Here is a 22,733-nt window from a genome sequence, read left to right as displayed (position 1 = left end):
GAATGAATTTTTTTCTCGAAACGTTTCTCGATTTGCTGTGACAACATTCAAAGTCTTTGTTCTTTAATCTCTATTTTCATAATTATTGCTAATTAATTTTACTTTTTCAGTAAATTATTTACATACCAGATAAAAATATATAATAATATAATATAAATCTTTGTGCAAGTTTACTAAAACTCGAAATAGAAGAAAGAATTGATTCGTCTTGTGATTCTTCCCAGCAAACACAAAGTAACAGGTAATATACATGTTAGTTATAATTTCCCACTCAACAATGTAATTGTTACATAACACGTATGTTATATTGTATTTATATTAATGAGTGGGAAATTATAACTAACATGTATATTACCTGTTACTTTGTGTTTGCTGGGTTGAATGGTGTCTCTCGAATCGATTCACGACAAATCGAAAGATCTGCCTGTTTAACGCACAAGCACCGTTACTTTTTTTATTCAGGCTAACTGGTGGTGAAGCACCTCTGCAAAGAGAGCCTCACCGTGGCGTAGCCAACGATCAACAATTGTACAACGCTCAAGTAGGCGTCGTTTCCCGTGCAAGTGTCTCGTTTCGGTAGGGGTAGTTTGGTCGCTGGGTGCTGGAGTGGGAGGCACCATCGGAGTGCCAGGCGCCATCGGAGAGGGCCGAAGGGGTTGGCGCAAGCGCGTCGTTGCGGCGACGACCGTCGCGGCGAGGCACCGCATCAAACGTGGAAGCTATAGGTTAAATCCTCCCGCTCCTCGTTTTTGTCGTTTTTCCGGCGTTGCCTCCTGATCCCGCCTTCAAAAGTGCCGGCGGACCAATCGGCGTCGGGCGTTGCTCACCCGCTGCCTACGACGGCACGGCAAGCGCCACGACGACGGTGGCGGCGGTGGCGGCGGTGGCGGCAACGGCGGCGGCGACGAGGACGACGACGACGACGACGACGCCGACGTCACCCGCGAGTAACGGCGACTCGCCATCGAGATCCTGGATCGGGACGCCACAGACGTCATACGCCAATCTGACATCGACGAACGATCGTTCCGCCAACGTGTCGATATCGAAGCGGAACGTCGGTCTCGTTAGCGTGAAGCGTCTTACTCCTTTACGTTTAACGTCACGCCAACCTCGATCACGTATCGTCATTTATTAGATTTATTTTTCGTGTGTTCCGCTCTATCGTGATCGCCGAGATCGATGGTGATCAATGAGATTGATCGAGTTACCGAGAATCGGATAACCGTGCATCGAATCAAGGCGGTCGGTTAAAAAACTTGGTACATTGAAATTGGGAGGGTTGGAGAGAAGAGTCAGTGACCGTGAAGAAAGTGACTTACGTGCCACAGTGCAAATACGCTGGAATCTGGAATTATCTTAGGTGAGTCTACGATAATTCTTTATTATCGTCATCGGATTGTTTCACACAAGTAAGAGTCGATACTCGTCAGTGTCAACGTTCGAACGAGCCATCCTTCCAACAAAACCGATTAAAAGTTTTGACACGCAGGCTACATCTTGACGGAATCCGCTACTTTGCGCGGCGCGCACGTATCAATTGTTGTTACAATTTTAGAAACTCACTTCATATCGTCTCTTATTTGATTTAATTTAGTCGAAAAAGTTTGTAGATTTATCAAATGATAGAACCATGTTTAGATTGTTGCACGTGTCTATAACTTGCGTGAAAAGACGATAAAATCTGAATGAGTACGTACTGATTGTAGCGTGTTTCACGTTACCCTGATAACGAATGTTCGAGGAGGCACGATGAACGGAGCAGCGACGGTCTCGGCCACCGAAGATCACCAGCATCAGCATCAGCAAGGACAAAATGAAACGACTTCGGAGCATCCACGAAGTCCTGCTAGTCCACTGAGCGTCAGGCACGGTGAGCACAGTACAGAAACATTTTTGAAACTTGAAAATCTATTTAAAATACGGATTAGTGATAAAGGATTCTTTTGTTAATTTTTTATTTCTATTTTGTATTTCACGTCATTGTGACATTTTTCTCGCATTGTGCTATAACGCGTAATGTAATGCGTAAGCTTGCATCAACGCACGATTCCTCTCCCCCTGCTTGTGCCGGGTCAGTCGAGATTTGATTATTCTAATGGCATAATGTCGTTGCTAACGTGCCACCCTCTTTTTCCACTTATCCTACCCCAGCACTGTAACTCGTATAAAAAGCCCGTCGCGGGGGTGGATTTGCTTGAGTTCCGTCCGTCGCACCGTATCATCTGTTCTCAGCGATGAACGGAAGATGATTATGTTTGATGATCGCTCATATTAATTCCCGCGATTTTTTCATGTCGTTTGCAAAAATAAGTTTAATTATTGGATTATCACGCAATTTAATCGACACCGGTACGGAGGCACGTTGTCTATTTGCATCATTGAATTCGCGTAATTCGACAATGTCTAGCAGTAATCTCGTTTTCCTGTATTCATTAGATCCGTTCCAGCGTTCATGAATATGAAAGAGTTGTAGATGTAATCGGATCTCTTATCGTTTCCATCAGCAATGTCGAATCGCGAATATTTATCTCCGCAGTCTTGTTTGTCTTGTATGTACTCGACCATGTACGTTTTCTATCGAGATCTGTTTTTTCCTGAAATTATGTTCTTGTTAGCGTTTCAGTGTTAGCGTATTAAACTATATCGGTGGCAATTGCTTCCGACTCTAATTTTTTACTCCAAATTTTTACAGATTTGTGTTGTTCTCAGTTTGGATAAAAACGCAAAGAATGTTCTTTTCTATGTAGCCTATCGTCGTGTTTGATGCTTGCGTTAACAATTATCCATGATTAACGAAAATTTATTAGAAAGAAAGATTTCAAGAAATATTTAAAAAACTTTTTTTCAACTATAGCGCAACCCTCGACCCTAGTTGCAACGACTTGCTCTCACTTTTCCCGATGATCCCATAATACGAGGACGCAGGTGGCGCCTTGCCATCCGCCAGCATTGATATGCTAATGAAATTTGACGCCCCTGCTTTTACGTGCGTTACTCTCGGCGCGGGTGGCTTATAGCTGGTGTGTATTTTGTATTGGACTGTCATTTTTCTCCTCTCGTTTAACCCTGCGCGGCCGACAGATTGCACCGCGACAAGATTTGATTATCTTAATACTGTAATTTGCGAGCATGTGTGCATGCGTACGTACGTGCGTATGCGTATTTGAACATCGATCAATATAAAAGTAGAATATGATATATTTGTATACGATTGATTTTGATCTTAGTAAAGAAAAGTAATTTTGCATATAAATCGTAGGAATCGAAAAAATGTGTGAGGATATAGAAATATTAATAGAGGATACGGTGCATTATGCAAGTAATTATTAATACGAATTTCATGATCTGCTTATCGTTGAACAAATCCTTTATCGTTTCGAATATTAAATAAGCGTGCTGGGATATGCTTGCTGGTAATCGACAGGATTAAGGGGGGTATGTTAACGAGATTGAATAGCCTGTATGGTTACGCAAAGTCGCGCGTGAGTTGAATTAATAAGACTAACACCGCCTCGTGTCTGGTCGTGATTTGATAACGATCAAGGAAATGTGATTCGGGCAATCGGATTGTTCGAAAGCGAACGTACTTTGAAACTAACAGTAAGCTTCGCGTTTTTCAAGAGACGTTACGTTAAAAAAGAGAAATTTCGACAATGATGAAGTATCATTTTCTACATATATATATTTTCTTTTTCTGAAAGCAAAGCTACACTCGATAGCTTCTGGCACCCCACGGGAATTCCTGTTCTTTGCGTCTCCGAAGGCTTACCGGTGGATCGCGGGGACAAACAGTATTTACATCGGGAAATGAGTTTGGAAAAAGCTCAGGAAGTAAGAACGCACAAATATAAATGTTAATGCCAACAAGTATAAAGGGATCGCGATGATTTCGTTGTAATACTCGTCGCATAATGGATCTTCAATCTACCGCAGAATCATTTCAATTATTTAACTCAAAACTTTCATTTTCATGCACGTTTATTTCGGTAAAGTTATATTTATCTAAAAATGCAATTGCATTCTAAAGAGATGAACGCTGAAACAGACCAAAAGTGAAAGTATCTCAAATTGTTGGAAGTACGATGCGCGTGAACGTTACAGATAGGTTTCTACGGAAAGGTCGCATGCGCCCATGGTAATGAACATCTGCGTGATCAACGAAATGCGATTTCGTTTCTCTATTCGGCTCGGCTTTATTAGTCACGCCGATGTTCTCAGCGAGGTGCGAGATTTTACTGAGATTGCATTTGTCCATTGCCCTGAACTCGATTATAAACTTGTTCCGATCTCGTTAATACCACCGGATCAGGTAGAATCTCATTTCAGAATTATCATGAACTGATAAGGAGATAATATTTCAAGTTATGGTCTTTTGATCGATCGATAAACGGAGTACCCGTTGTCTCTCGTTGATTTCATTTGTCGCGACGAGTCTTTATTTCGTGTATCGAACTTCTACTTACATAACATTCGAAAATACAGCGTTGTCCGTTTAACGATCTTAATATATGTATACGTACTGTGCTTATTTAAATCCGACCGCTATATGTAACGCAAAGATGATTCGTCGTCTTGTCACAAGGGGTGAAAAAATCCTTTAGAATTGCCTACATCAAGATCTACGAGAGGGTTTTGATTATCAATTCGGGCTAATAGGTATCGACTGCTGCTCAAATGGCAACGAAATAGATCGGCGGAAAAAAGCAATCTTATGTTAGTATTTCATAATAACGCGCGTGTTAAATGGGTATATACAATTATTTGATATGCAATCAACCAGTTATACCCAAAAATCAATCAAGGATGCCTCGGTCGGGGTTGGCCAACCGGACGCGTGAAAGAGATTTCTGGGATTAAGCCGAAAATAACGGGTAGCACGCGCGCGCGCTGATCGAATGGACGGCGCTGCCGAATTGATCACGAAAAAATGATACTTTGGTCATAAGCGGCTTTTTTATCGCACCGCTTGATCGCCAAGGAAGCACAATTCTGTTACTGAAAAAGGCAACAGATCGTTATAGATGGATACTACATACATACTACAATACTTTAGTTTGAAGAGCAATACAATTTCATTTTTTCTCGCTAATCGCGATTTTGCGGTCTACGAAAATTTACATTAATTTTCATATATAGTAACATGATTAAAAAGTGTTACTTCTCCCTTCGTCGAAAACAGTGCAGGATTAAGTCAATAGAGAAATATATAAATGTCATGCATATAATTTATCTATATTGAAGCGTTCGTTACGATCAAAATTATAATGAATAATTAGAGATAAGCGCGCGAGATAGTAATTTTACACAATCAAGCGATATTTTCAATCAAGTTATGCCAGAGTTAAACTAATATTATTTACTTGTACATTGCATTGTAACGGTTACAGAGGTCTCATTTTATACATGAATTTTACATGCAAATACCTCTCTCTCTCTTCTCTGCGTTAGATGCGTTAAAAGTGTAAAACTATTTGATATTTCAATGTGTGACCTGAGGAAATATAGAATCGAGTGTTAAGACAGGTCTCCACTTTCGACGATCACGATCCACGGAGAAAATCGAAAGGATCAGACACCGTCAACGCTTTCATTGAATTGCGATCGTTGCAATCGTGCAAAGTCTGGAACAAGACTATGAAGAAAATAAATCGTGAATGTTGACAACACTTACACGTCAACCAGAAGATTGCGATTTGCGTTAATTTGCCGATTATGAATTATCTCCAAGTGATTTTTTTCCCTCTCGAAAGTTCGATTGCGGCAATGTAGTTTCGTGATTCCTTGTTTATGACAGGTGTTTTCGTTACCGTTGCATGTGTCGTTCATCGATAAAGTGTGTTTAACTTGCTTTCTCTAAGTTCAATATCTTTTCGATCAAGCTCTGTATTTTTTCTCATTCAAATTCGTACATGCAGAGAATCAATAATTGAAACAATAGTAATTTATATATTATTTACTTTCCCGGCTCTCCTTTATTCTTAGACTTTAAGAAAGACTTGGAAAATCAAGAAAATTACATTCCAGACTCTGGTGAGAGCAGCGTTATCTCCCCAGGCCTGCCGGAACGTTACAGTCCCTTGGGAGCGACGGGATCCACGTCTAGCCATGATCCTTATGCCTCTCGTTCGGTCCAGGAATGCCCGGTGCCCCTTTGCAGAGGTATGCCGACGGACTTTCCTCTGGCCAGGTCGCCGTACCTGACTGCACTCGGGAACGGTCATCCGCACTTGTTGGGCCAGGTGCAGCATCAACAGCAACAGCAACAGCAGCAACAGCAACCACAGCAGCCGCAGCACGGTAGCAAGCCACCGCGTAGTCTCGGATTGATATGCGTGGTTTGCGGCGACACCAGTTCCGGCAAACATTATGGAATACTCGCTTGCAATGGTTGCAGCGGCTTCTTCAAGAGGAGCGTTAGACGAAAACTGATTTATAGGTGAGTCGCAAAATGGAATGCAACCTTTAAAGGTTGCATCAATTGCAAATATGCAAATGCGCGGAAGAATGTCGTCCAGTGTTCTTGAATGATTTATCCTACAATTAGTCCCAGAGAAAATAAAAGGTAGTTATGTGGAGTTACGAATGCAAGCGAATGTAATTACAATTTGTTTGTAGATACGCCAACTAGGCGTCAGTTGATATAATTGATACACATATTCTAATTGGATGAAATTTTAATTAATCGATTTTGGCAGATGTCCCACAAGCGCATTTTTTATGATACGAGAACTACGTATAACAGCGATAACGCGATACGCGATAACGATATTTGCCACGATCAAACGTCCGTCACGCGTGATAGTTTATCGACTCAGTCGTTAACGGTACTCGGCAGCCGAATCCACATTCGGGAAAAGAATCGTAACGCCGCGCGTTACAGTCAGCTTTCGGTTGGGGACCGACAGACAGAAAGAGAGAAAGAGAAAAAGAGGTAGCGAGATGCCACGTTTTGCATTTTGGTCACGCGCATCGGGCGTGTTCATTTTTCAGAGAGCACGCTCGCGCGGAGGGTTAATAGTTTGCGTATACGCGCGCGCTTGCGTGCCGCGACGCGGATCGAGCCGGGACAGCGATTCTCTCCAGCTCGCGCGCAAAAGGGATCCGATGGAGATGGATGGTCGTTCCCGGGGGACGGTAATAGTTCCTCGAACGAGCACCATCGGCTTTGCCACCGGCTTTGCCACCGGCACTCGGATACCCCGGGTATAACTCCAGCCGTTGCTGGTGCTCTCGGGTTAGCTCTCGATGGGCCCCCGGCGAGTTCGACATTACGCTGCTACATAGGTTGTGTGGCCCGGCATTAGGATGAGCTCACTCGACTTGGCCCACACACATACACACACACACATGGCTTAACTCGATATTAACCCCCCCGTCAATGACACGTGAGCGGCTATCGATAGCCTTCCGCTTCAATTTCAAATCAGCATTCTGTCAAACTATTGCGAGAACGGCGCAATGAAGAGACTACGCGTTGAAACGTACAATTTGTCACGTAACGTCGAAACGTTTTCTCGCTGGAACAATTACCCATCAAAAGTTTTTCGCTCGTGTGCGTCGCGATCGTTGACATATTTGTTTTAGCATTGAACATTCGAGCGTTCTTTATTTTCACAAAAGTAAGAAAAGAGTATAGAAGAACTGTGAGACTGGATCTGTATTTTTATTTATTTTGGGTCCAAGTGCTTTCCTTATACAATGTTAACAGAAACGTCGGATCAAATTCTGTCTTCTGTACCAATATATTGTACAATATCTAATATATTATCCACTTTTATCATGTTATTTATCATTTTACACGATTGAATCGTATTGGCGGAAAGAGCCCTTTAAAAGACGCAAGAAACACAGACACGATAAAACAAATGAAGAAATGAATCGAATGATTGGTGGTTTGATGATTTCTCTCTGTAATTGATTCGTTTTAATATGAGAACGGCAAAAATAATACAACGTAGCACACAGAGCCGACAAGCAGAGTAAAAATTAAAACATTTCGAACAAAAGTGAAATATTGATTCGCGATGACTGGATGTCTTTGAAAACGTTAATGTTCCATACGACGGAACAGAAGGAAGGAAGATACGGTCTTTGTTGTTGTCGAGTAGCGACATTTGCGTGCAGAGTTCAAGTGCAAACCCCGCGGGAGTCTGCCCGTGCGAATATTTCGACCACTCTTATTCACGCACGATGCACTTAATTGCATCTAACCGATCCGTGAGGATTTGCGCTAATCCGGCGATTGTGGACGGCGCGCCGTCGTGGCGCATCGCGTCGGGACGCATCTGTCGCATCTCGTTCCCCTCCGCGAGTAATTGGTTATCTGTGCGGAGGCTCTTCAGTCTTTACCGCGTTATAGCCATCCCCGACGGGAGTGAAATGGCATTCTCTGGCATTCTCTTTCATTCGATTCTCATAAACGATAAAATTATTATTAATATCGCTCGCTAATATGGTGAAATTATATTTAAGTAAAACAAAGTTTATGCATAATTTCATGCAAAATGATTGTGAGAAAAAAAAAGAGATATGTGTGTGTGTGTATCTTGCCATCTTAAAATTTGTTGAAATTTGATATGGCACCAATCTTTGTGCTTCGTAGGACGACGGTAGATACGTTAATTAACGGTAGGAACTTTGAAAATTCCATGCCGGCGGCTGTCACTGGCTCGCTGTTAGCGCGATTTTAACAAACGTCAGTCACAAGGAACCGTGCGCTATCTTGTCCCGAGGCGGTGTAACACGAAGGACCCATCGTCGAACGACGAACGGGTCCCTCGGCGTGGTGCCGCCGTGTCGGCGGGAGGTCCGTCGCGCAAATTGATTTGCGTTCACACCCCAGTGGATCCGCAGGGCGCGAGTCCAGCCCACCTCTCTCACCCCTCCTATATTCACCCTTCAGAACCACATCATACATTTATTTACGCATCTCTCTGTTCTGCTAGCGGCCGGCATTGTTCGCCTCATTGAATTACCGGAAGCATGTGCTGTCGGTTATCACGCTCGTCGATCGCCCTACTTTACGTTGTCGGATGTACGTTGGATGCACGCTGGATGTATGTTGTTTATTGCTGACGTCGTCGGTGAAGCGGCAGGCTTGTAATCCTTTAGCTGATTTAACGAGTCTCCGCTGTACGATCTGATGTAACATGATGTTACGTATGCTGGAAGGAGGTAAACGGCACGGAGGTTAATGCGTAACACACACGTCAGAAAGAATTATAAATAATTGCTGGAAAAATGTTCGCTGTGTCGTTGACGTTATTGACAGTATAAATTGACGAGAAATTATACTACTTGGTACGATGCCGCTGCTCTCTTTCTTTCTTTCTTTTTGGCGTATTAATCATTTTGTTCGATTTATGCTACGAATCGGATAAACTCGTGAAATCACCACGAGATCGATCGATCCTTGACGACGACGTTTCATCAACTATCGTCGTAACTCCGTAGCTCTTGTCCCTCGCGGCAAGTTGACGAAATTCACAGGCACACTTGTCGGAAATCCGGGGTGCGCTATTCGGGAGATGGTGTTAAATTCGATTACTTTCATTGTTGGGCTAACCCGGTTATCCCTCCGAGCTGACTAACGTAAAGAGGCGACCGTCCGGGGTCACGTACCTTCTTCTTATCCCTCTTAATCTCGTCCAATCCAACGACAGCGTCCCCGCCACTTGGTTGCCCGGTCTTAAAGGCGTCCTATTTTCCTTTTCGTATTACGGGGCTATGACTACTCGTACGAGACTAGAAAATTTTTGCTTAATATGCCTCACATAATGAGGGAAATGTATCATTTTTAAAAGGGATATCTGTCACAGAAATAGTCAAAACATAAATAAATATTGTACGCTTTGACATGTATAATATTTTATGATAGATGATGAACGAATTCTTTACTTTTGTGCGCAGATGTCAAGCTGGTACCGGAAGATGCGTCGTGGACAAGGCACATCGGAATCAGTGTCAGGCTTGTCGTCTGAAGAAATGTATGCAAATGGGAATGAATAAAGATGGTGAGTTTTAATACGTTACATGTATATACATACATATATTTGCAATTAGCAATATAGGTCTGTACGAAACGCGCGCCGAAAAATTGTATTCAGACATTTCTACTATCTACTATGAAAAGTAGATTATGACACGAGTAAAATATAATAATTAATACTGTTTAATAATTTTGTCATAAACATGTTGTGAAACGCATATGTCAAGTGTAATATGCAATATAAAGGAAAATGAGGATTAAGAGTTTGCGATAAGATCCGCGTGATAGAATAAATTCTGCACCCTGACGTATTTGCCGTAATTTTTCGGCGAAGAATCCTCTGAATTGGGTTGGGCGCGATTCAATCGCAAGAATCTCCCCCTGCGACATCAAGTTTGGCAATAGGAAAGTTATCAACGGAACGGGCATCGAGGGTCGAAGAAAGAACGCAAGAAGGGAAAAACAGGAGCTAGACGGAGAGACAGGTGCGCAACGGCATGTCTCGCCGGGAAGCATTAAGGGTTGAACCGGAGGCTGTGTTCGGTACAGCCAGACTTCCGCTCGTACAAGCACGCCCCACCTTTATCCAGTTATTTATGTCGCGAATATAAAGGATTCTTCAGCCAAATTCTGCTTCTCCGCCGCCGATTGATTCCGATATTACAGTCGTATCCACGAAAATGGATAATCTACCGAATCCATAACTCCCATTCGGCGACAACGTCTCCGAAACTCGTGATGAGAACCCGATATCTTTGGTCAAGGTGATGGACGGTAAGGACCCGTATCACCTGGGTCTCTGTGATCGATCGATTAGTATCTTTTTCAACGAATTAATCAAAGAAAAATGTAAAGAGTAAAATATCAAACAATTTATACACACAAACATTGACAAACATACTTGGAGTTTTCTATGTTCCTCTTGTCTTGCCATGAATCTTGCAGATTTCGTATCCATATAGATACCAAAAAGATCGAGCATCCGACATCAAAATCAAAAGACGTGCGCGCGCGCAAATACTCGACGGCTAAAGCCTGGCAATATTTGGGGAGCTTGCACGTTTACTGTACGCATTTACAGAGAAGAAGACTAAAATAATTAGAACGCAAACCGTATCACCGCACGTGAGGAAAGACACGTTCTCGTGTGACATGCGCCGAAAGAAGACTCGTGGCGTCCGCCGCGCTTTAATGGACGCGCGCGCGCGCGCGATTAGGGCACTCATTGTCGCCGGCGTGTAACGCGGCGGACGCAATTTTTCCCGGCTTCCCTCTCAGCATCGGCCCCGCAACGAGCGCGCAGTAATTTCGTAATAATAAAAAGCCTTGTCGGCTCGCTTTACCTCCGGCGTGCGGCCTGCTGGGCGGCTTAATGGGGTCCTCTTGCTCCGTTGGGCCTCCGTTTCTTCTCTCCCTTTCTCCTTCTCAGCGGCACCATGTCTCGCACCAGAAGAGATAAACGTCCCATACACTCCGTTTCTGTTTAATTTGCATGCACCTCGCTGTGAGAGTCTCGTCCTCCTTTTTGTTCCCCCTACCCTCGACTTTTTCCCCGTTCGTTTAACTGACGAACTCGATCGTTCTATCACTGATGTATATGTGTAATCCCCTTTAATCATCCTCCTTTACTTGACCCGTTTCTACTTGAGTTTTCTCGAATCGACAGATTTTCATTTATAATGCCATCCTCTAAAAAATATTCTATAACATGTGTGTATAAAAAAAAAAGAAACCAGAGAAACAACTGATGTGAAAAAAAGCGTAACAAAGTCATTTTTCCACAATTCCTCGATATCGGGTCATTAACGCTCGTAGTCATTGAAGCTTGATACTCCCTCCTTTTCTCTTAGTTACAAGAGCAGCTCCGCTTTGATCCCTCAATATCCGCCCTTGTAACACTTTTCGCGCGCGAATCCTCGCACCAAGCCACGCGAACGTCCCCGTCTAGATTGTTACTCTCATTTGCATCTCTCGTGACCGCGCCGCGGGAGAGCACCCTCCCGCGCGTCGTTTCGGTCGTCTCCGTGCCAGCAAAGTCGCGAAAGAGACCGAGGGAGGGAGGCAACCAAAGGGTCGTAGACGAGCCTCCGCGTGCATGTCGGACGGTCGACCGCGCGTTGCATACGTTTATTTCCTCCAATTAACCCTTCGGGTTTCGTCGGGGGCCACGCGACCGTCGCTAACGACCGCAGTGTTTACGGCGATGGGCGAAGAGAACGGGAACGCCGTTGCGTACCGCGACGAACCGCACGAGCGTGAGCTCACAAAAACGCTTGATTAACTCGCGTGAATAGAAATGGCGCACGTTTGCGTTAATCCTTGTAAGCGCGCGCCTTTTATTTTCATAAGATATTTTCAATTATATTTACACAAAATTTAGAAAAAAAGAGTACGATACGCGCACATCACGACTATGTTGCGACTTAAGGTTTTTCGATTAAGGGCTTTTCTTTAAGCACTGAGAGAGAGAGAGCGCGCAATTCGGTTGGAATACGGAGAAATTCAGTTAAAGAAGATTGTGCGATAACTTAAAAAAAAACATCGAGTTTTATTATATAATAGGATAAGAAAAGAAAAGAAATTTAATAGATCATCATTATCGATTATCATTGCAATCATCAGCGAAAGCCTTTTTCACAGAATCCTCTTGTAGTGATGCTCGTCGAATAAAACCCTCGTGGAGTGGGGTCGTACGCTGCATCGCGTACCGCAAACAATAAGCGTCGCTGACTGGTGCGCGCCCGTTAAATTCACGCGTGTCAGACACAGACCGCGCCAGCATGACGTAACGTGGCGTTACGTGAATTTGACGAGAGGGCGGTAGACAACCGCACCATCATTTTCTCCTGCGAATCCTGTTCGACTAATATCTCAATAATATTTCAATCATCCGCGAATATTCGACAGCGTTGACGAACGGTATATACAGCACCCAACCATTTGCTCTTCCATTGTTCGCCTACCGTGCACCATCGCTGTTTCTGATATTCTCTCGTTCGGGAACGAGCTTTGATCTCATTAGTTTTACATTATCAGTGAAAGAAATATCTTAATCGATATTCATTAATTTGCATTTGCAGTGCACACGTTAACGCAAAAGTCTCGCGGAAACTTGTAGCAATAACCACTAACTCTTTCGATCAGTGAATTTAAGAAGAAGTTTTCGATCGCTGTACATGCAAAAAACTCGTCGCGTCGACTGTCGATCAAGAACATTTCAAACTTACGCGTATAGCGAAAAATTACATCAACAGCAGGTTCACATTATGTGCACGCTGTGCTGTACGATTCTACAACAAGTATCAAGTATCACAGTTTATTGAAATGTATTTTCCAATGTTGAAAAAGACAATGTTACAGCTGTCCAGAATGAACGTCAGCCAAGAAACACTGCCACCATCAGACCGGAAGCACTCGTTGAAATGGACCAAGAGCGGGCACTGCGCGAAGCCGCCGTCGCCGTGGGCGTCTTCGGGTAAGTGACAATTAATTGTTTTTACTTTTGCAACTTTTCCCATCAAGCCTGACTATCGTTCGTCCTTGCTTTCATTTAAAAGCGGAGGAGAATAGAATTGCTGATAATATTTCATCAAGAAATCCTCGATTCGAGGCTCGATTGACGACTGTACGGCGTTCCTCCGTTCGCATAAATCGATAGCGAATCTCGAGCGACGGTTATGTCGAAAGGGCAGGAGTGTTGAATGTTGGCGCACACTTGTGAACCGTGTCATAAAGGCTCTACGAAATTTCAACTTAGACACGGTCAATTAGCGGTAAGCGACGGACGGAGACGACGATCGATAGTCACCTGTCGACGGGTGCAACGACAAGAGCAACGAGGACCGGCGACGTTGTTGGCACGTTTGATCTTGTGCTGCGCACCAGGCTTACCCTTCGCCGTTGTGTGGTGACACGCCAAGCGTGATCTATCATGAAAAATTACCTTTGACTAGTAGCCCGAGTAGGCGTTACGTTTTTCAGGTAACCGGCTGCCGAGGTTGGAACTAATGGAAAATCCATAGAGCGCCAAGGGGTGAACGTTAAAAGCGACGGTCGGCGTCCCGACGTGGTATAGCGCGTCGTCTTCAACGAGTTATTACACCGTTCTCACAAGCGGAGTTATGCGATCGATCCCTTGGCGAAGCCGAGCCTACTATCCCACATTTCTTCCAACATGGTCCGTTCTTTATCTTTGAATTTGCAAAACCCCACAAAAACACACACTACCTGAGACAGCATTATTGAAGGGCAGCTCTTATCTTAAGGATAGTCTTACTTGTAGTCGGTCTTATCGAGTCGATATCACGAGATATCCAAGAGACGTTGTATTTTAAGAAACAAAGAGGAAACATGAGGCGCGCAGAGGCTTAATCGGAGGAAATGATCTCACCTGTTGTTCCCGGCAGGAAATGCGAACAAACCTTTACGAGAATAATAAATAATATTTATTCCATGTACAATAAAGACGCGTTAGAAAAGAAGGTGGCTATAAACGGGTTGTAGGACGTTACATGTTCCTCGTTGCACGAGCGATCGATCTTGCCTCATCTTGCTTGCGAGTAACCGGCATCGTCTTTGGATTACACACTTTGCCGATCACCCAGAAACACTAACTGATACACTTAACCCATATAATTTTCTTTACTCGAATAAGCAATTTCGCGCGTCGCGCGTCGTCTATCACTTTTATTTTACTCGGAAGAATGTTGCAGCGATCAAACGCGATTTCATAGAAATGAATGCATTTTTCATCTCGGCTCGGATCATCCTCGTGTATGAATCAGATACGTTTATAATGTTCGAGTTGCAGTGTAAGACTTACAGTAAATGTGTTGCGCGCTGCGATAATTACTTTACGGTAATATAGAAGGCAGCGTGTACGCTTTTCGCTCGCGCACATGCATGTATATAAAATACATGTACAAGGATACACGTGCCTGTGTATGTATACACACACATACACATACACATTTTGCGCGAAACCTCCGAGAATAGGCTCTACCGCATTTTTCACACAGTCTCGAAAGATCAACTAGCAAAAGTCAAGCACGACCGTCCCACTGACGATACTTGCGAATATCGCACGGGCTCGCTCGCTGGGCGATATCGGCGATTTGTCGGCATCGCGATAACGACGCAGCTCGTTCGTCGGTCCCTCGCCGATCTTCTTCTCGAGATGCATCCCCGGAATCGGCAGGATCGATCTCACGTCGCTCTCCGACTTGACAAACTTTCTCGCGGTGTCCACGCCGACGCACTTTGACAGCTCAACGTTCATCCTGTAGCCTCTCTTCAAATTCTCCGATTTGGTCTGTCCGATGACGTGTGCTAGGCGTCGTTTAATGTCAATGGCACTCGCAAACTCATGCGAGTCCTTTACCCTGTCGGATGGAGGATTGGCGGATTGGTTTTCCAACAGCTTCAGAAGACGGTCAAACGAGAGGCATATCTCGTCCAAGAATTGTTGACTAACGAGTAGGTAACCGTTGGTCTCGTTCTCTTTGTTCTTGAGGGCGTACTCCAGCTCGATCACGTTGCCTTGTGCAGATCGCAGTTTCATCTCGGCGATTTCGCGGCGAGCGCGTTCCTCGACCAGCAGAAGATCTGTTCGTTTGACCTCCTCGAGGAGATGCTCGCGCTCCGCACGGGCTTCCGTCAGTCGCTTAAGAGTACTCTGAATCTCTTCCGAAATGTTCCGTTGATCCGTCCTTTGCTCCTCTTCCTGTTCCACGCTTTGCGTGCCGACATCCATTTTGACCGAAGGGTCAAAGCTCCTCGGACTTGCTCGGTTGGAGTACCGTATAACGTCTTTTTCCCGTTCCGGTCGATGCGCGCTGTCGCAATCAGTCCGATTCGCCGCGGGCCGTACGCGAGACCGAAGGTCCAGGTGAAGGGAGACTTTGGGCACCGATCGTATACCGTTGATCATTCGCGGCCGCAAACTGCATTGCTGAACAGTCGCTGATGTCGCGTCGCGAATTGGCGGCGAAAGCGCTCGAAATTTCATCTTGGTCGGCAGAACCGTCCTCTTCGAAGCAATTGCTTGACGCGCTCTTCTCGTATATCCAATGAAGGCACTTCGCGGTCGCGAAGGCTTCGCGGTATCCTCGTTCTCGCTACCTTTTCGAGTATCGGCCGAAGCGGTTCTCTGATCCCTCGGCGCTGATCCCATCCACTTGTATTCGGATTTTCCCTCGGCATTATTCTCCTCCAATCTTCTCATTACTTCTGCAGCGAGGTCCTCGTTCAGATTGACGTTCCTTCTCACGTCCAGCACGGCCAACGTGTTGTTCTGCTCCAGCAGATTCAACAGATCCGCTCCTATTTGGTCCGTCAGACCACAGCGTTGAAGATCCAGCGCTTTTATCCATAGACTGTCGCGTGTCGCTTCGATGATCTCTCTCACCGCGCAATTGCCGAAATGCGGATTGTCGTTGAGGGTCAGTCGACGAAGCCCCGGCATCGTCTCCAAGTTGGGTTCGCGATATCTGAGCGACTGCTTCCAGGTGTCGTGATACAGTGCCAATTTTTGCCTGGAGAGCGCGGCCGCTAACGCGCCACCGCAACCGGACGTGAGATCACAGTGGCTGAGATTCAGGGACCTCACGCTGCGTATATCCGCGATCGTCCGGCAGATCATTTTGCAGCCGTTGTCACCGATACAGCAACGTCGAAGGGACAGATGATGCAAGGTTTCCGTTCCCGAAAGTCCGACACAGAGCACCGCGATGCAATCCGGCGGGAAGGGGATACCGTCGAGTTCCAAGTGCGTCAGGTTGAACGAGTTCCTCACGCATTGGCCGACGCTCTGCGAGAGCCATTCTAACAAGTAGCGCGTGAGGACCACCGGAGCCTTACCCATCGCTCGTGCCTTGTCTTCGGAGTTTGCCTCCTCCAACGGTTTACGACATTGATACCTGATGGAAAATTTGAAGGCTATATCGACGACTGTCGATCGCTCTCGTTTGTATGTTTGGTATGTACGTGACTTTGCGTTGAAATTCCGCAAAAAGCAACAATAAAAAAGAAACAATCTCGAGATATCTCGATAGCAAGCATGTGGAAAGTCAAAATCAGATATGATCTGACACGCGTCATCGCGCATTATTCGATTGATAATGACGATGATTCCGGCAACGAATAAACGATACGAGAGATACGATAGAAACAGACGATATGGGAATGTCGGACAATCTGCTAACTTCCAACCTGCTGTGCACGCTGATCGCCCTGAGCGAACGATCGAGAGAGAGGGAATTCAGGATCGGTCCCCAATCGTCCATCTTGATGCGATCCGTAGTAAAGTCTAGGCTGTACGGCAGGCTCACGCATATCACCGGCAATGGGCGCAATCGTTGCTGCTTGCACAGTTCCATGTAGCAGCTGGCAAAATTTCTGCCGGCCGGAATCGCCATTTTCTGCGGTGAAGCCGTCGCGACCGCATCGATCTTCCGTCGGCGTCGCGACGGAGTTTTACCTTCGAGCGTCGTAATGATGCCGAGATGGTCTCGCTTCCCGAATTACAAGCAGCTTCGCCCGCTGCTGTAAATTGACGCATTAACGGAGATATGCTCTCTGGTTTCGAATGCTTGAGCAAAAATCAGGGTATTTTTTTTAAACAAAGCACGTGAGACATTTTGATACGTCAAAGATATGGAAACTTTACCGTTTACTTTGCCGTTGTTGCTTCTCTCGAGGATTAACCGCAATGTCACCGTGAAACGTCATCTGCGCTAGTGGATTTACATACGAGATATTGTCGAGTTACCCAAATCGTTTCGATCGAAAGGAGTATATTTTAAAAACATTGACGATGGTTCTTCTGGAGAGCCGTTTACTATCTCGCTCGCTCTCTCTCTCTCTGTGAGTGTTCGCCTACCTACCTACCCGAACTCGGCATAAAATACCGCTTACGCGTGGTACGATGAAACTACAAACAAAACTAGCACGCGAACCGACTGAAGATGTCATCATTGCAATCGAATTTAATCGAGTTAGCGTATCAGCAATTGAATTATTATAACGCGATATCTGCAGTTTTGTGATAGCGCGATTCTTTAAATTTTAAATTTCCCATATGCATCTATGAAAGTCCGTATATTTCTTCCGTCATCCCAAATGTTGTACATTTACGATTCAATGTCAGCGAAATGTTTCCATAAAAGTTGGACTCTATCACACAGACATACTTTGATCATTTCGTTATATGAATTATTTCACAGACCACCAGTCTCCTTAGCCATGGCGAGATACACCACGCCGCTACCTCTGCCCACGGTTGCGCCGACAACAAATTCCGCCAACAATGCAACTTCACCTCGGCAGGACAACGAGGATGGTACGCATTCTTTTACATTTCATAGCAAACTTGTATGCACACGTGAAAAACGTGCGTGTGGCACTTTTACGTATTGATTAAAAAATAATCAATAAACATTTTAATTAAAATAACGATTAAATTAAGCAAAAAAAAACGTTTTTGGACGATACTTTTAATTTTAGGAGTTTATTACGCTTTCCTTTCGCTAGTCTTTCTCTTGGCATAAATTTGCATGAAAATACCATTCGTAGTCTTATTGCTGTGTGGTTGCAGCTGCCATAAAAGGTGCACATATTTGCGTGAAAAAGAGATTTATATTTAAACAGGAAACGCGTCAGAGGACAGCATAGACGTAACGAACGAAGAACCATTGACGCCTCAACGAGGCGGATGCGCGCAGCTTCCGCCGGTGCTCCCATCGTTGTATTCACCTGCGAGCGCCGAAACGGTCTATGAGACTAGCGCGAGGCTGCTTTTCATGGCCGTTAAATGGGCAAAGAATCTTCCTTCCTTCGCTGGTCTGCCGTTCAGAGATCAGGTAATGACCTAGCGAGTTTACGACATTCCCCAATTCGCAGTTCAGTTTTATGCATTTAGTTTTAACAAACTGCCGCTAAGGAAATATGTAATACGTCTCTAATATGATTGTTATACGTGAATTAAACAAAGATATCATGCGTGCGTGTCAAGTATCAAGTTCGATGGTCCGATGATTATTGCCGATAGGTAATATTACTGGAAGAGGTCTGGTCGGAGCTGTTTCTCTTGAATGCTGTCCAGTGGTGTCTGCCGCTTGAATCGTCACCTCTCTTCAGCGCTGCCGAACTGACGGCTCTGACCCTCTCACCGCATCCGCATCCGCACTCGGGATTACATCTGCAAACCACTACGGGGAAGCCCAGCCAAGTGGCCGCGGACGTCAGGCATTTGCACGACACCCTGCAAAGATACAAGGCGGTCATGGTCGATCCCGCGGAATTCGCCTGTATGAAGGCCATTGTTCTCTTCCGCCCAGGTAAGCAAGTCTTTCATCTTTGAGAGATGTTTCGTGTCGTAATACGCGTCGATCTTATGGCTCGTTACATCCTTCATCTAATTTTGCTTTGCACTAATAAAAAAAGCTTTCATTACAATCGTATCATCGGATGTAATTTCATCTGCGGGTTGTCCGACTTTGCAGAAACCCGCGGATTGAAGGATTCTAGCCAGATCGAGAATCTACAGGATCAGGCGCAGTTAATGTTGGGACATCACGCGCGCGCTCAACAGCCAAACAGCCCTGCCCGTTTCGGAAGATTGCTGTTGCTGCTACCGTTATTGCGTACGGTTCCAGCAGCGAGAGTGGAATTGATCTACTTTCACCGAACCATTGGTAACACGCCGATGGAGAAGGTTCTTTGCGATATGTACAAAAATTAAAGCCATTCGAAAGCTTTTCGCGTGGAAAGGGCCTCGTCATGAATATATCAGGATGCAATTGGTAACGCGCGCGCGATGACTATCGGCAAAATCCAAAAGATTCTGAGCACCAGGGGCAAGAAGACGAGATTCGTCGAATCGAAAGGATAATACCAAAGACTGTGGCAAGCGCAACACCTTCCCACCTAAATCAAATCAGAGGGAAGGATCAGGAGAAACAAGAGCTTCGTCCCGACACGATCAGGCCTAAGGACAAAGTCCCAAGTCTCTTCGGTGATGACGATGACTCTGACTGGCGAGTATCCCTACCGTACAAATGCGAGGCACAGAGAGGCACGGTGTGTCGCCAACGAATAAAACGGCAACTAAAGTCGACCGAGGGGCACTCAATCGCGGCGTAAATATACACACATAAATATATATACATGTATTTATTTATTATAGACATATTTATCTCGGGCGTTAGGCTCGCTACGTTGATAGAAAACGTTTCCCCTCTTTCTGTTCCTAGAAGATTGACGAATTAATCGACGAGTTAATCGACGAAAAAATCCGAGATGTTTTATTTTATTTTATTCCCTTTTCTTTTGTATCTTGGTTTATGTTCGTCGTAAAGTTACCGAATTAGAGAGAAAAGTGACGGGAGCGACTTTGTGCATGTGAAAAGTGCGATGTAGAAATTTATTATTTCACGGAATACGTACGCACGCGTATACATAGTGCGAGGCTATTCGAAAATTTTACGCCTTTATTTTTTCCTTGTTGCTCATATAAAAAAGTTTTATGCTTTTCATAGATACGTGCGCGTGCCCGTGATAATTTGTTTCTTACGAAATATGAATTAAATTGCATTTCATAATAACTTGCACCATCATTTGCGATGAATACGTATTCGTAAGGTTTAATATGGCGTAATGTCTCGATTAATAAAAGTAATTTCGTTCACGAATATGCATATGAAGTTTTTGTTGACACTGTAAATGAATGCTCGTCCGCACTTTCTCTGTATATTTCGTGTTGTGATACTATTCGCTGTAAAAGTCTACGTATTCTCAATCAGTGATATGCATTGTAACGATTACTTGTAATAAAAGAAATCTCATTAATTTGGATTTTTCATCAATGTCTCCTGTACAATTAATCATTCTATCGTACAATACAGCATTTTTCTTGATCGTTTCTTTGTTCTCGATATGTTCAGTCTCGATTGTTCAGGTCTCGAACGCAATTTCAGGTAAGCATGACCATGTCAGTTGTAAATATAAAAATCTGAAAGAAATTATGAATCACGTTAGATGAGAAAGATGATTGAACATTGGTTAAACAAGTTAATAATTCATCACGGTGGTGTAAAGAAAATTTTTCGGACTAATTCTCAAAAGCAAAATTCAGAGATTGTCCGTGTGTCTCTGACGAAAGGACGGATGGATTTCAATGAGAATCCTCTCGAATTGCGATTTACCATGTCGCCGTTACGACGTATATCCGCATCCCCGCAACCTCGTCACGGTGGTTGTTGCATAAACGTAAATATTTATTTATCACCGCGTAATCCCTGACTTCCCCTTCCGACGAGGGTTTTGCCACATGGCAGTTTGACGGTCCCCTGGTGGAGTTACCCTCACGATCGCTTATAAATTACATCGGGGCTCGAGCGAGGTTTAAGGGCCTGCTTAAGTTGTCAAAGCAATCGGGGAGTTAAACGCCCCGACGCCGGGGGTGAGCGTTCTTAATATCTTTTCGAGCGGATCTACAAAACGCGCAGAGTCAGGCGGCGAACCGCGGAAAATAATTTAGGGAAGACGGAAAGGGACCGCGGCGGGTGGACTCGATTCCTTTTGACTTTTCAAAGACGAAGAAAGCGTCAGGCAAGCTTAACTAATTCACGCTAATCTTACATGAATATACGTATATATTAATTTATTATAATACAATGTATTTTCTTTAATTTTATGTTTCCGTGTGTACCTTTTGTACATCATAAATTTATCGAATAGATTTTTAAGTTTTCTTTTTCATTTCTCAAGATTTTCGTACGGCACAATTATCAAGAGGATAAATTCGGGACAAATCGACACTTGCTGTAAGACATCTGTGTCGAAATCCTTCGCGATCCTCTCTCTCTCTCTCTCTCTCTCTCTCTCTCTCTCTCTCTCTCTCGACGTTCTCGCAATCGTAAGTCCCGCGGGGATCGCGCAGCCGGTAACGAATTTCGATATCCATCCGCCAACGAGAAAGGGCAAGCATAGGTATGGCGGCAGGCGGGAGGGCGGAAGACTGTGATGGTATTGACTGGCTTCTGTAGAGTTGTGCGGGGGCGGAGTTTTCGACCTGTCTACCTCGTCGTTCCCTGCACCGCCATCAGCAAGCAGGAAAGCCGGGTTCGACCCGGGCTCGACCTGGTCGGTCGGGAAGGGTGAGACTGACTCTCGTCGCGCGGGGCTGTCAACTCCCCACCCACGCAACGACAAAACTCCCGCTGAAGGGTGATCCAGCAATGGCGGCGGGACTTGTTGTATTTCGCTTTCGAGGTGAGCTCTCTTCCATTTCCTTCTACCTTCGTGATACTATCCCTGTCCTTCGTACTCCACCGATCTCGCAAACCGGAAAGGGGATGGTTCCGGGAAGGATGGTGTGAGTGAGCGGCAGAGAGAAGTGGTGGGATAGAGCGGGGACGAATGCCTAGCGAGTTGTGTTATCTCGGAGGAATGAGAGGGAAGGCGCGGAGAGAAGGGTCAAAGAGGGAGAGAGAGATGGTGGAAGACTATATCGCTCGGAAGCAGCAACCTCCATTTATTTTATTACATTATCATACCAACTAGGCGCTCGATAAGTGGGGCTTTAAAGCGACGGTTCTCAAATCGCATCGCATGGAGCTTCGCGTGCAACTTTTGTCGACGGCAATGTTCGCTTTCGTGTCACACCTCGTATCATGAAATATTTTATTATCATGAAAATTCGATATTTAATTTCTGATTAAGATTAATTTCTGATTAGAAAGCT

At 44.8% G+C, this 22,733-nt stretch overlaps 2 protein-coding genes across 6 annotated transcripts; one reads left to right on the top strand and one right to left on the bottom strand.

The window, feature by feature from the left end:
* The first annotated feature begins 990 nt into the window (after positions 1-990).
* Positions 991-20,836, top strand: LOC105276855 (photoreceptor-specific nuclear receptor). Of its 5 annotated transcripts, none has more exons than XM_011334800.2 (10): positions 1,750-1,873; positions 2,858-3,023; positions 3,710-3,834; positions 6,028-6,439; positions 9,913-10,016; positions 13,340-13,466; positions 18,214-18,329; positions 18,638-18,849; positions 19,038-19,326; positions 19,492-20,836. In XM_011334800.2, the coding sequence occupies exons 4-10, from the start codon at positions 6,165-6,167 to the stop codon at positions 19,728-19,730; spliced, it is 1,362 nt and encodes a 453-aa protein (XP_011333102.1). In that variant the 5' UTR covers positions 1,750-1,873; positions 2,858-3,023; positions 3,710-3,834; positions 6,028-6,164; the 3' UTR covers positions 19,731-20,836. The 5 variants fall into 5 exon arrangements, with proteins under 5 accessions (XP_011333099.1, XP_011333100.1, XP_011333102.1 ...); XM_011334799.2 differs by having other exon boundaries at positions 3,705-3,834; XM_011334797.3 differs by lacking the exons at positions 2,858-3,023; positions 3,710-3,834 and adding an exon at positions 991-1,363 and having other exon boundaries at positions 1,710-1,873.
* On the bottom strand, positions 13,473-18,207 carry LOC113561672 (centrosomal protein of 78 kDa-like). Its single transcript, XM_026968421.1, has 2 exons — positions 17,201-18,207; positions 13,473-16,908 (listed from the first exon to the last, which is right to left on the bottom strand). The coding sequence occupies exons 1-2, from the start codon at positions 17,404-17,406 to the stop codon at positions 15,024-15,026; spliced, it is 2,091 nt and encodes a 696-aa protein (XP_026824222.1). The 5' UTR covers positions 17,407-18,207; the 3' UTR covers positions 13,473-15,023.
* Positions 20,837-22,733: the final 1,897 nt, after the last annotated feature.

The sequence above is a fragment of the Ooceraea biroi genome, chromosome 3, assembly GCF_003672135.1.
Source record: "Ooceraea biroi isolate clonal line C1 chromosome 3, Obir_v5.4, whole genome shotgun sequence".
NCBI lineage: Eukaryota > Metazoa > Arthropoda > Insecta > Hymenoptera > Formicidae > Ooceraea > Ooceraea biroi.
Note: the sequence above shows the minus strand (reverse complement) of the source record. Positions and strands in the feature narration are given on the sequence as shown.

What these genes read in the sequence shown, in the direction of transcription:
- LOC105276855 (XM_011334797.3), top strand. Translation starts at nt 1,753, where the DNA reads ATGAACGGAGCAGCGACGGTCTCGGCCACCGAAGATCACCAGCATCAG. An exon ending in AGACGAAAACTGATTTATAG is followed by an intron (nt 6,440 to 9,912) that starts GTGAGTCGCAAA and finishes TTTTGTGCGCAG; the next exon opens with ATGTCAAGCTGGTACCGGAA. An exon ending in TCGGCAGGACAACGAGGATG is followed by an intron (nt 18,330 to 18,637) that starts GTACGCATTCTT and finishes ATATTTAAACAG; the next exon opens with GAAACGCGTCAGAGGACAGC.
- LOC113561672 (XM_026968421.1), bottom strand. Translation starts at nt 17,406, where the DNA reads ATGGCGATTCCGGCCGGCAGAAATTTTGCCAGCTGCTACATGGAACTG. An exon ending in GCGATCAGCGTGCACAGCAG is followed by an intron (nt 16,909 to 17,200) that starts GTTGGAAGTTAG and finishes ATTTTCCATCAG; the next exon opens with GTATCAATGTCGTAAACCGT.